We start from the raw sequence: 13,144 nt of genomic DNA, 5'->3' as shown, positions 1-13,144 counted from the left end.
GTGTACCTAATCCATGTACGAATGGGCCTAACAGTCCATGCACATGCATTAAGATCCTGGGGGCCTTTTAGGTAGTAAGTTAGGTTAGGTTAGGTATCCTGTATAAGTATGTATGTGCCTCAAAGACGGAGTTTAGGTACGTTAGTAGTACAGTATGCCTGGTAATAGACTGTTGCGATGGGGCCTTTAGACACAACTCTAAGAGTACGGAGTAGCAACACCTAACTAACTGCTTTTTTTTATTTTATTTTTCTGACTCCCAATTCTCAGTGCGTGAGCTCTTCTGGGTCCCTTGTCTTAGTTGTTCTTAAATTTATTTTATTTTTATTTTATTTTATTTTATTTTATTTTATTTTTTTAATTTAATTTCTAAATTTCCCTTTTTTTATTTAATTTTTTTTGTTACTCTCCCATGTCACGCCTGTGGTTTAACGCAAACCCATCATCACTTTGGTCCCACTCACCATTTGCACACCGCCGGATTGCTTGCTTAACGGCAGCGTGAATATGAAGCATCCCTCCGGACTCAGAAAAAATAGTAATTAGAAATAATATCCATCTCTCCTCTGCTCATCACTGTTTCGACTCTCTGACCTTCTTTCTTTGTCCTCTGGATCTTTATTTTTATTCCTCAAATTCCCACCTCTAAGTCTGCTGTTCCACTTCGTTACCTCTGTACTTGACCCTTCTGACAGGTACCCTTGCGTTGTTCCGTTTTGATTTTAAGAACTTACTTTTATTTTATCTTTGGATTGTAATTTCTTTTCTCCTTCTATCCCTCTTATTGAACACTATATAAATCCTACTCTCTTCCTTCCCTTCGGACTTTATATCATTTTGACGGGCGTCACTACTATACTACATATAATAACTACGGGTGTGATTAATCGTGGTTTCAGTGGCTTGTTGCTTCCATACGTACACCTCAAGACTACCCAGGACGGAGGAGATTCTACCGAGGGATCAAGCTGCATAATTTCCTCGAGCCCGTCTCTATCCATCTTTAACCTTCCCGATTTATTTTCTCCCATTTCACCGTGGCGACCCTAGCGATCAGTGTGTTGACTAATACCCCGTACTCCAACCCGGGGCATTCCACTCATCACTATCATTCGCTGTCTGGTTACCATCTCACCCAACCGACAGGTGCCCTCTCTCGCTCTTCCCTTCCCGAGTCTTCGGCTCACCTGGAGAGAGGGGGGGCCCCGCCATGCCCCAGCTTCTTGCGGCAGTCCATCGAAAGAGACTCGGAGCATATGTCGCCGATTTCTCCAGTGACAGGCCCTTCATCAGAAGATGCCCTTCGAACTGAGAAGCACTGTGTCCTGGAGAAGAAACGCCCTTTCGTAGACGAGGATTCGTCTTTGAGCGGCCGCGAGCCTGGACGTCCGCGGCCTGTTTCGTGGCATCCCTCCACCCCTGTGGAGCCCCCGCTGAATTCTACCCAGCTTCGTCCCATTGGAGTCGACTCTATCTTGAACCCCCCGGCGAAAGCACCATCAGTATCCGCTTCTGCGGAAACTGGTCGGGAAGGGTTGGGAGACCAGTTCTCAACCTCCCCGTCTCGTCAACATCTCCTTCCCGCAACAGTACATCTCCCATCTCCTTCAACACACGCAAAGCGCCTATCGACATCTCCAGGCATGAGGAGCCGCCAGATCATCACTCCCGTTTCACCATCAGCTCGCTTTGTCAGCTCTGGAGTCGGTTATCCACGAAAAGCGAGTGCTTCCCAGTCTCCACTAGTTCAAGAAACACTCCCGGGAACATATACCGTGGCGCCTGGTTCACCCTTGCCTGTGGATTCGGTAACTGGGCAGCCGATGTCCGTGTCAGGATATCAACAGCCTGTTCCAGTGTCCGTGCATTCCACACCAACCTTCCATAGCCGCCGGACAAGTGCTAATCCGACACCAAACCCGAGCCCCCAGGAGACGAGCCCTACGACACCCATCTCGACCTTTAGTCAGTTCGGACGGTCGTCTCCTGCGGCTACTCCTGCTTCTGGCCCACAGCCTGCGCCATCATATATGCATTCCACTCCACATACGAAGATGGAGCCAGTCAGCCGACTGCCTTCAGTAGTTGCAGGGCACAAGCATGTGAGTGAAGAGCCCGTCGTCCTGCCTGGCTCCCAGCCGGAAAATCCCCCTTACCCCGGGATGATCCCCTGCATCCTAGACCTGAAATCTGGCTCGTCTAGCCAGGCCGAGAAGCGAAAGGCCAATAGCGATGCCTCGAGGAGGTTCCGCAATAGGAAACGAAACGAGCTGCAGATGGAGCAGAAGATCACGGCTCAGCAGGATGAAATCCGGAAGCAAACGGAATTACTGCAGAGGCAGGCCCAAGAGATTCGGGCCTTGATGCAAGAGCGCGACTTTTACCGCTCCGAGAGGGACTTCTACCGCGAGCACGTCAGCCGTCTGGCGCCTTCCGGTCAAATCCCGGCCCGGCCAGCCTCTCCACGCTCCTTTCAACCCTCGGATCGTGACCATCAGGCGTGGCCTACTACAGACACCACACAGCGAGTTGTGGATCCAAGCGGAGTGCCACCGCCCGCATCGGCGACCAGATCAACTGGTAGCTGGACAAGTCGAGGGACTCTAGCAGACGAACAGCAGGCAAGATCACTGCCACAGTTCCCTGGGCCTTGGACACGCACTTGATGATGGAAGCAAGACATTGGGCTCATATGTCCCAGCTTATGTCCAGCTTCCCTCTGTTTCTTTTGAGGGGATCTCCGTGCGACTTTGAAAGGAGCACGCCGTCTCTTTAACATTCTTTCTCCTGCGGCTCGTCGGCTGCCCATTTTGGCATCTAAGGAGATCCGCGGAAATAATTACTTGACCATATTTCAATACACCGCCTGAGGCGAGAATCATACTGCATTGGAGGAGATTGTGTCATTTGTGCGATCATCATGGAGGTTTTGGATTATTCGAACGGCGAAAAGCATTCTTATTGATTCGTGCGAACTGGATTCCTGACATTCCTGCATATATTTTGTCTGCTTTAGCTCTCAATGTTTTCACCTTCTTGCTTATAGTTTGCTTTACCCCTGTTCATTTTGGTTGAGAATGTTGGAAAGGAGTCTGTCCGCTTTGCATTGACGTCGATTTGATTCGCCTCGCTGAATTTCTTTTCTACATGGCACCTGGAAGGTGACAACTGCGAGGCGTCCCTTGATCTTGGGCTGTTCGGTGTTGTTGGATTTGTTCTGGTTTGCTTGTGACCGTGGACCCCGTTAGACGAAAGATACCACCACGGCTCTGATTTGGATTTGAGCGTGCAACTGAGAGCGATCTCCCCATTACTGTTTCAAAGACTTGGCTACTCAAACTTGGGATTGTGGTATCTACCATAGAGCTGTACAATATCATTGCCCAAGAACAAGAACAAGAAATACATCTAAAAAAAAATGAGAATATTTGAAGACTTCAGGCAAAACGGGAAAAAGGAGCGAAAGCACAGAAATGAAGAAAAAATGAAAGAAAAGAAAAAAACAAGGCAATGTCAACAACCGTTGTGGATCTCTGTCGGACTCTCCGACAACCGACGATGATCGTTATCAAATGAGATGCACGGGTAGAGATTATCAGATGCGGCCCCCAGCACCACAACGAGATTTTATTAGGTCATTAGATTGTTTTACTGAAGCATTAAAGCATTGTCTTTTGTCTGGTGCGTTTTCCCGACGATTCCAGTCTTTGTTGACGGCCATGTGAATCTTGTAGCTCTCCGTGAGGTTTCCACATCTTGACTTGGAATATACGGGTTGTCCCGAGACTAAGGAAGGGCGAATATTAGAAGAGAGAGAGAGAAAAAAAAATTCGACAGGAAAAAGAGGAAAGAAAAAAGGATATTACATAAATAACCATCTTTAACCAGACTTCGAAGGAATATTCGCGCAAAGCGTGGGAAGTGTATTGGCTGTAGTTGACTGATTGATAACCCGTGGCTGATCAATATCAAACCGGCTAAAGCAACGGCTTCCCGCTCGTTAGAAGTGGATCATTGCGACCGTCGCCTTGTACGAGTTGATCAAGCTTGAACCACAGATCTTAACTTCAATTGAATAGAAGTCCGACCGGATTCCGAAGGGATGTCTAGGATTATGGAACCCTGCGTCTCCCTTTCTTTTCCTTCAGGCACACTTGTCACCATTCCCGCGACCACGTGGGCCCAACACAGCCTATCAGCGTCACAGAGACAACTCACGTTATCCTCGACGTTTCTCTCTCGTATATTCTCCCCCATCAGCACCTCCTAAGAACCATGGGTGATCGGACACCATGTCTTACACTGCAGGCTTATCCTCTTTCACCCCCACTACACTACCGCTTCACTAGCACCACGGCTGAATCTCCGTCCGATATCGCGGGATCGTAAGCTGCGCTAGGGTTACAAGGTCTCCGGTTGGGATCAACATGAGACGGAAATGAAGGGCTTATATGAGGACCGTCCCGTCCGCGTGGAGGGGTTGTTCCGTCGTTTGTCTAACAGTAAAAGGGTTGCAATCGTGAGCATCATGGCGGTCCTTAGCGTGCTCCTTCCCATTACCTTCCTTCTCTCGAGGTAAGCTCACCCATAGATGCTGCCCTATAGTGGATGCCCTAATCTAACAGCGGCTGATCTTCATTCAGTGTTACCGGCACTCCGGTGACCAGCCCGAGACAACAGTCGTGCAATACCGTTGACGAAGGCTACCAGTGCTTCTCCGGGGTCTCTCACTTGTGGGGCCAGTATTCGCCTTACTTCTCGGTCGACGACGAGTCTTCCTTGTCCGAAGACGTTCCGGACCACTGCCAGGTTACCTTTGCCCAAGTGCTCTCCCGTCACGGTGCACGGTATCCAACGAAGAGCAAGTCTGAGAAGTACGCCAAGCTCATCAAGGCCGTCCAGCATAATGCTACCTCGTTCTCCGGGAAGTATGCGTTCCTGAAATCTTACAACTACTCCCTCGGCGCCGATGACCTTACGCCTTTTGGAGAGAACCAGTTGGTGGATTCGGGGATCAAGTTCTACCAGCGCTATGAGGAGCTCGCCAAGAACGTCGTTCCTTTCATTAGGGCATCGGGTTCGGATCGGGTAATCGCATCCGGCGAGAAATTCATCGAGGGCTTCCAGAAGGCAAAGCTTGGTGACTCTAAGTCTAAGCGGGGCCAGCCTGCTCCTATTGTCAACGTAGTTATTACTGAGACCGAGGGTTTCAACAACACGTTGGACCACAGTCTCTGCACGGCCTTTGAGAACAGCACAACAGGGGATGACGCAGAGGACAAGTTCACCGCTGTTTTTACGCCCTCGATTGTTGAGCGTCTGGAGAAGGACCTCCCAGGAACCACGCTCTCCAGCAAAGAGGTGGTTTATCTGATGGACATGTGCTCATTCGACACCATCGCCTTGACCCGTGACGGCAGTCGGCTATCCCCCTTCTGCGCTTTGTTCACCCAGGAAGAATGGGCACAATATGACTACCTGCAGTCAGTCTCTAAGTACTACGGCTACGGTGGAGGAAACCCTCTCGGACCTGCGCAGGGCATCGGCTTTGCTAACGAGCTGATCGCTCGCCTGACCAAGTCTCCGGTTAAGGATCACACCACCACCAATACCACGCTGGACTCAAATCCCGCCACCTTCCCGCTGAATGCTACGCTCTATGCGGACTTCTCGCACGATAACACGATGACCTCCGTTTTCTTCGCGCTTGGTCTGTATAATACGACCGAGCCCCTCTCTCAGACTTCGGTGCAGTCCACTGAGGAGACGAACGGATATTCATCCGCCCGGACCGTTCCATTCGGGGCCAGAGCCTACGTCGAGATGATGCAGTGCACGGATGAGAAGGAGCCTCTCGTCCGCGTACTGGTCAACGACCGGGTCATTCCGCTGCAAGGCTGTGATGCTGATGAGTATGGCCGGTGTAAACGGGACGATTTCGTCGAAGGACTGAGCTTCGTTACATCGGGTGGAAACTGGGGAGAGTGCTTTGCTTAAGCTGGGGATATACTCAAGTTGTCACCGCTCTACTCTTTCTGTCTTTCTTTCAGACTTTCTTCATTCATACAAGGCAACTTAATACACAAAACTGTACACAAGGAGCAGCGATACCCACTCAATAAAAAGCAATATCATTGCATCTTCATCGAGATCACAATCACAGCTATAGACACTCATCCTAAGACATCATACTCCCTCCATCATCTACAACATGTTCTACACAATCCTCGCATGAAAAAGTAAAAGCACACATCTCCTTACCCCCAGAAACATCTCAACGAGCACCATACCAAACCAAACAAAGTGGTCTTAAACAACAACCTACACCATACTAACACAAACCAGCTCTATACAAATACAACCTGACCCTACAACAAACACATCCCAACCAAGAAAACATTTCATGAATACCCCAATCCCACAAACTAATATACAATTAAACCAGACAAGAAAAAGCCATCCCCCAAAACTACTAGATCAAGCACTCCCATCCTTCCTCTCCTCCGTCCCAGACCCTGACGGCCGAGCCAAATGCTTCTGGCTCTTGTTCAAATAAGCTAAACAACCAGATCAGCACTCCTTTACCCAGTCCCAAACAAAAACAAGGATTAAAAGAACAAAAAAAAAAGAATTGAATGAAGAACAAGAAAAAGAAAAAAGAACTCACTCCTCTCATAAAGCACATAAGAAGTATACATCAAAATAGGCAACGCCACGATCGTTGAAAGCCATCTATCACATTGTCAATATCAGATGATCTCCAATTCAACACGAGCATAGTTAATGGTCAACCCGAGTCCACAAACTCGCCCATATCTTCATCTTGAGATAAATAAGGAAATATAAATATAAGAAACATACCGTCTAGCAGCAATTTTATATTCCTTCGTTTGCCGAATATCCCGTACACTTTGTGGACCGCGCCGGGGTGGATGGGGTGGTCGTTGAAGGGATTGCGGGTTGATGATTACGCGGGGTTGTTGGTTGGACATTTTTCTTTTTTCCTTTCTTTCTTCCTTTTCTTTTCTGTGTTTTTCTACTGTAAGATATAATTGGGTTCGGGATGGTATGTGGAAGTGCTTTCTGAAGTGATGTGGATTGATGAGAAGATGGGTTGGAGGCGGAAAAGTCAGGTGTAGTTTAGTTCTTTGCGTTTCCTTTCTCGGACTGATGCCTCAGGCTACAACTGTTTTTCCTATCAATCTTTTCCTGGGGTATGTATGTATATGGATGTGATGTTTATCGATAGATCAATTCAATTCGTCCCATTCTTGATTCCACAGGCTGATTGTAAGAAATCCTATGCTGGAACATGCTTCGAAAGATAACCATTAAACCCCGCAAAGTAAACTAATTGCTTCTAATCCTGGCCATTTCCTCTGGTTCGGATTTGCTATGCGTATGCGCGTACATTGGAAAACAAAAATAAATGCGAAAATGCAAGTGTCACTGTACAGGAAGAAATGAAACAATAATACAGTCCCGTTTTCTCTTCTCTTGTCCTGTGTTGAGGACAGGGGAGGAGGAAGTACCGTGTTCAGTCCAGTCCAGCCACCTTGTCATAAACCATGGTGAACAAGACGGAGGACAACACACGAGGGGGAGTAAAAGCACGAATAACAGCTGCAAGAAAAGTCCACAAGAGCCTCTCACATAATATAAAATAAAAAAAAAAGAAACAAACATAAAACGCCAGTGCAATTGCCTGCCATATCTTTGAAAAATTTTCGCTATGCTTGTTCCGATGACCGTTCATAACGCCGTGATAGTTCAAATGTCTAATGAATCAGGGTGTGACTTGTGGCCACTTGAATAAAGGATTAAAGAGGACTTAGAAATGGGCTAGGACGTATGAAGAAAAAGAAACGTTGACTGGAATTATCGTATTCAGAGGGTAGATGTAGAATGGTCAGCCACTAGTGCTGCTTCGCGGAGGAGCCAGAAGCCTGACTGGAATTCGGCTCATCGGGATTATCGGGGTTGGTTTTCTTGCGCGCGTTGGCTCTGCGAGCCCTTTCCTCTTTGTGGTTCTGAAACTCGGCCATCAATGCTGCTGCTGCGCGACGACGAGGACGTCCGCCCGGGGTTGTAAGCGAATTCTGATCAGCGGAAGGGGGGACTTCGGGGGTGGAGGTGGGAGCAGCGTTGCTCTTCTCCTTCTGTCCTTGTTTCGGGGTCGAGAGCTTGAGGAGGCGTCTGGGGGTAGTCGTGGGATTGGATGAAGCGGTTTTAGGGCTCTTCGAAGGACCGTTGCTGGCGGCGTTGTCGCCGTCTGTCTCGATTTCGGAATGGGGGCGCTTCTTCGGTTTGGCAGATGTGTTAGTCGTGTTGGAAGCAGAAGGAGTTGCTGGCAATTCACGTTTCGAGAAGATGAGTTTGAGTTTGAGGGTCTTGGGCTTTTCGGATGAAGGCTCTGTTTCAGTCGGGGTCGGTGCCGATGCTCCTACCGTGTTCTTGCGTCTTCTCTTAGGCTTATGTGTACTCTCTGTGGTGGAATCATTGGTTGAGGGCGCCTCGCTTGGGATAGCGGGCTCCGTACGTCGTCGCTTCCGGGACCCAGCGGGCCTGTCCGGTTTCGAACTCTTTGCGGAAGCTGGAGCTGGAGCCGGAGTCTCAGACGATTGCGAGCTGCCGCTCTTGCTGTGCCGGTCGATCAGTGCCTCAATCTGAGGGACTGACATCGACCTGTCAACGGTGATGCCCTTCTGCCGGGCTTCCTCGCGGGCCTTAATCTTAGCCCGTTCGTGATAAACGTCCTCCATCATGAACGGAAAATTGGTTGCACGAGGCAGGTTACGCTCTCCAATACGTGGTGGAAAGCCGAAAATACGATCCTTCTCGGACTGTTCTAGGGACCTTAGGCGCACAGGGGGCTCGGGCAGTTGCTTGTCCCCGTACGTATTGTTGGGCCTGTACCACTCAAAATCAGGGCCAACAACGACGTACTCCTCTCCAAACTGATTAATTTGACCTGTGTGCGTCCAACCATCCTCGTCAGTCCACTGTTCTGTAGTAGGTTGGTCATCCGAGGGTGGCCTACTCTCTCCCTCAACCACCGCCGCAACTGCGGCAACCTCCGTATCCCCTTTGCCCTGGTACTCTTTTCGCAGCTGTTCGAGCCAGGTGTCAGCTTCAGGCGCCGGCACAAAGTCGTCTGAAACGGCTGCCGCGGCCAACTCAAATATCCGGCGGGCAAAGGCGTCCACATCTGGCTGTGGGGTGGCAGATGGCACCTGCGTAGTTTCTGCTGGCGCTGTCTTCGGCTGCTCAGCATCCTTCTGTCCGTTGGGTGCCTTGTCACTCTGTTTCCCGGTCGCGGACGACTCAGCCTTTCCGGGCGTTTGGGCCCGGGGTCGGCGGAAACGCCGCTCTGATTCGAGGGACTCTAATGCCCTGATAGTAGGCTTTCGGGTCCGGCCGGACATTCGCGCGCCGGTGGAGGTAGTTGTGGAGAAGCTTGTAGGTGAGGCCGGTGTGTCCATTTGGCCATCGAGACCGAAATTGTTGCGATACATATCCGTATCATAATCAAAATGATAAGAATCATCGTACACGCGGACGGGGGTCCCCTCAACGCTATCAGCGACTTCATTGCCATAGGAGGCGGACTCGAGAGTTTTCTGAACAAAAGACTCGAGAGACTTGCGGCCCAGACTCAGGGTTACAGTATTGCTCGGTCTCTTGGTTGCTTGCTGAGGCTCCGAGCTTCCCTTATCCGAGTCCTGAGAAGCAGGTTTGTCGGAGTCCTGAATGACTGGTTTGCGATCCTCGGCATCAGTATTGGTCGCAGTATCTGTTTGAGACGATTCATTCGCCAGTTGCGAGCGACCTGCCATGGACTTTCTGGCAGACTTGCGGTCTCTGCGACGGGATCTTGTTACTGTGGCATTCGGGGTTGAGACAGGAGTCCGCTCAGCTGGAGTAACTGGGTCTGCAGTTATGTAGGCTTGGGATTTGTCTGCTTTAGACATTGAATTCACAGCTGGGGTCGATTCTGGCTTGACACGAGGGGTCGACTTGGGCACTTGCTCAGCTTCGACAAGACTCTTAGACTTGCGGTCTTTGCGAGAGACAGGAGTAGAGAGACGAGTGGCCAATTTAGATTTAGGAGTAGCTTTTTCAGTGCTCTCAATGCCGTTCAGCTTAGCTGGGATAGACTTCCTAGTCTTGCGGCTGCTAGATACTGCGGCACCCATGGCTGGAGAATTGAGGTCGTGTTTGGAGTCAGATTTAGGGTTGTTCTTATCAGATGCCTCAGCTTGTGTAGTCAAGGTCTTTCGCCTTTCTTGAGGCTTCTTCTGCAGATATGTGTGCAGGGTAGATTGCTCAGTTTGAGATTTGCGTTTGGGATTAGAGGTAGAGGCAGGAGTGACAGCTTGGTCACCCGTGGAATCACGCGCCTTGACAACGTCTTTGTCAGCGTTCTCGGACTTGCGACTACGACTACTCTTTCTAGAGGCGCTGCCTGATGGCTGAGCTGAGAACGATGCGTTCTTCTGGTCCGGAGTCTCGGCTCCTTTGGACTTTGGCGTCTTTTCGTAGTAGTTGACAGAGCGGTGTCTCTTAGCACGCTGTGTTGACGACAACGCCTCTTCAAAAGAGGAAGTGATAGGGGTTGGGGGTAGAGACACTGCCAAACGAGATGGATGAGAGAGATTGAGTTCAAGTTCTCGCGTTGCTTTCCTTGAAGCGCGAGAAGAGCTTCGTCGGGAGTTTCTCTTTATAGTTGGTCAGAGATAATGCAGACAAAGAGAGGTAGTAAAACACTTACAGAAGCCGAATCCAGGAGCGAAGGCGCCGGCGAGGCCTCTCCCCGAGTAACAGAAGATCTACCAGCCACTTTTGTTGTTGTTAGCATTCAATACGAATGAGTGAATTGTCTGACAACCCCCGCCTAGGGTTGACTGTGCACTGAGCCCTAAGCAAACAAGACGAACAACAGCAGTCTCAAACAGTTGCCTCACTTTTTGCCGTTTACAAGCAGCCTCCTTTATTCCTCAGGTTTCCTCAATAAACAATAGGCCCACCAGTTTCTAGCAAAGTTCGACCATCGGCACTTCGAATGCGAGGTTTACCGGTTCACCAGGATCAGCGGGGTATTGTTGGTTCTTTTGGATCGCTTTCTCGACTAGCTTATTTTCTCAGTACAAGGTATCCTGTCTATTCCTGTGTTGCAAGGCAAAATCAGCGAACTGTGCCAAACTGAACAGCTGGTTCCGAATTGGGCCCAGGCAGGAGCGGCAACTCCTGGAAACACCAGAACGCCGTCAAATCCAGGATATGGGAGTGTGAGAGATATATAACGTCCACTGACGTACCAATAAGCGGGGGACAATACAGCGATAGCGACCAGAACGGCTTTCAAGACGGCGTCCGAGGGTTAAGCACAGGGTGGCTCGTCGGTGTAGCGGAGGCGAAGGAGGTCTAACGTAAGGCGTACTGCAGTCGCAGGGGCGCTCCCGGTGCTAGATAAACGCAAAATAGAACATTATGCGAAGGTGAAGGAGTGACTATCGGGGTGTTTGACGATTTAGCGGGTTGTCGCAGTAGTTGACGAAGCCATCAAGCCGATCGTAAAGCGAGGAAGAATTGTTTGGCAGGCCGACTTGAAGACTCCGGGAAATTAGGGCTTGCAAAGGCGGAGGGTCGGTCACTGGACCGCAGCTTGCCCCAAAGCCGCGGGCGCTTATCTTAGCGTTTCTTCAGCTTGCGTCCGCAGGCCGACGTATTCAGGACACCTACGTCGCAATTGTTCCACCCCGTCCAGCTTGGTCTGTTTCAAGTGTCTATCTCTCAATCAGGATGCAGTTGTGGAATACTGTCCTCCAGCTCAGTTTGCTGGCTTTTACTGCCGCCCCGACCGCAGCGGCATCCGCGTGGGGGTTTACTGATGCCACCGTGTCAGTTCAAACCAAGGGCGCTGGAGTCGGTTCTGGATTGAAGGAAAAGTGTGTGATCTTGTCTACTACTCTATAACTTGGTTTTTACTTAATGGAAATTGGCTAACATTGGACTGAATTGACAGTATCCCCGACAACAAGGCCCTCACCAAGCCCGTCTCCCTCGGAAGTGCCGACACCTTGAAGGTGACTCTCACAGCCCGCGAAGGCAGCTCCGGAAAACGCGCGCACCAGGTTTTCCTCCTCCTCCAAGACCCGGAGACCGGACTAGACATCTCTTATCCCTTCAATGTGAAGGAAAATGGCAAATCGAGGGTTGAGCTGGTACGTTCGGAAGGGACAACTGTTGTTAGGCATGACTAACGCTGGCTCTAGACTCAAAAGGACCTTCCTGTTCAATTTCTCTCCTTGGCTGAGCCTCTCGACGCAAAGCTCTTGATCGGGTCTTTTGGCAGCGCGGAGGCCTACAATGGCGCTGCGTTCAAGTTGGCCGTTACCCGGAACCCCGATCAGCCAGTCCCGACGGTTGAGGTCTCGAGATACGGAAAGCTTCCTGAGATCCACCACATTTTCAAGGAGGATGCCCGAAGCCCACCGATTGTCATCACTCTCGCGTTTGTGGCAATGGTGCTTGGCACTCTTCCCGTTCTTGCTGGTGTGGTAAGTGTCCTTTTACTCTCCTTCGACCATAGCTAGTCTAACTTGTCCAGTGGCTATTCCTCGGCGCCAACGTTTGCCACCTCCCCAAAGCCTTGAAGGCATCCCCTGTTTCCCACTGTGTCTTCCTCGGCTCTCTTCTCTCGATCGAAGGGATCTTCTTCTTGTACTATCGGTCCTGGACACTCTTCCAGATCCTTCCTGCGGTCGCCGTGGCTGGCACGGTCGCATTCATCAGTGGCAGTCGCGCTTTGGGTGAAGTGCAAGGCAGACGCCTTGATGGTCTTCGGTAAATCTGGCCGGTACTGGATTTACTGGCAAAACTTTCGATGCGACTGAATACTGTCTTCTGTATTGTCTTCTAGATTACTGTATCAGCCTCGTTTTCAGCATGTGTAACAGAATTCCTAAGCAAGTCAATAGAGCAAATACGCACATTGTATTTCTGAGAGAATCGATCCAAATCATAAGAAGAGGAAACACTATTGAAACAGTAAAATGCAGTAAACAAACAATTGTTGTCGCATGGATGGCTGACGTCACCCAAGGCATTGACCAATTCGGCTAGTGAAGTTTCAATTCAACCA

The 13,144-nt window shown here is 50.0% G+C and overlaps 5 protein-coding genes across 5 annotated transcripts; 3 read left to right on the top strand and 2 right to left on the bottom strand.

Moving 5' to 3' along the window:
• Window positions 1–1,256: 1,256 nt before the first annotated feature.
• Window positions 1,257–2,584, top strand: F9C07_2066789 (uncharacterized protein; the record flags this gene model as incomplete). Its single annotated transcript, XM_071508717.1, has 2 exons — window positions 1,257–2,436; window positions 2,526–2,584. The coding sequence occupies 2 exons, from the start codon at window positions 1,257–1,259 to the stop codon at window positions 2,582–2,584; spliced, it is 1,239 nt and encodes a 412-aa protein (XP_071364988.1).
• A 1,532-nt stretch (window positions 2,585–4,116) lies between these two features.
• Window positions 4,117–7,236, top strand: F9C07_2281864 (3-phytase A). Its single transcript, XM_041290773.2, has 3 exons — window positions 4,117–4,575; window positions 4,644–6,732; window positions 6,862–7,236. The coding sequence occupies exons 1-2, from the start codon at window positions 4,439–4,441 to the stop codon at window positions 5,995–5,997; spliced, it is 1,491 nt and encodes a 496-aa protein (XP_041144459.2). The 5' UTR covers window positions 4,117–4,438; the 3' UTR covers window positions 5,998–6,732; window positions 6,862–7,236.
• F9C07_4837 (uncharacterized protein) lies at window positions 6,478–6,992 on the bottom strand (the record flags this gene model as incomplete). The annotated part of the gene is made up of 3 exons (XM_071511278.1): window positions 6,478–6,557; window positions 6,668–6,732; window positions 6,862–6,992. The coding sequence occupies 3 exons, from the start codon at window positions 6,990–6,992 to the stop codon at window positions 6,478–6,480; spliced, it is 276 nt and encodes a 91-aa protein (XP_071364987.1).
• Window positions 7,237–11,685, bottom strand: F9C07_2150022 (GPI-anchored cell surface glyco protein). The gene is made up of 3 exons (XM_041290778.2): window positions 11,319–11,685; window positions 10,772–11,166; window positions 7,237–10,718 (listed from the first exon to the last, which is right to left on the bottom strand). Exons 2-3 carry the CDS (start codon window positions 10,856–10,858, stop codon window positions 7,917–7,919), a joined length of 2,889 nt encoding a protein of 962 aa, XP_041144458.2. The 5' UTR covers window positions 10,859–11,166; window positions 11,319–11,685; the 3' UTR covers window positions 7,237–7,916.
• On the top strand, window positions 11,686–13,101 carry F9C07_2281861 (putative oligosaccharyltransferase subunit ribophorin II). Its single transcript, XM_041290772.2, has 4 exons — window positions 11,686–11,948; window positions 12,026–12,224; window positions 12,276–12,560; window positions 12,611–13,101. The coding sequence occupies exons 1-4, from the start codon at window positions 11,803–11,805 to the stop codon at window positions 12,848–12,850; spliced, it is 870 nt and encodes a 289-aa protein (XP_041144457.2). The 5' UTR covers window positions 11,686–11,802; the 3' UTR covers window positions 12,851–13,101.
• Window positions 13,102–13,144: the final 43 nt, after the last annotated feature.

Source organism: Aspergillus flavus, chromosome 3, assembly GCF_009017415.1.
Source record: "Aspergillus flavus chromosome 3, complete sequence".
NCBI classification, from domain to species: Eukaryota; Fungi; Ascomycota; class Eurotiomycetes; order Eurotiales; family Aspergillaceae; genus Aspergillus; species Aspergillus flavus.
This window is presented reverse-complemented; position numbering and strand designations above follow the sequence as displayed.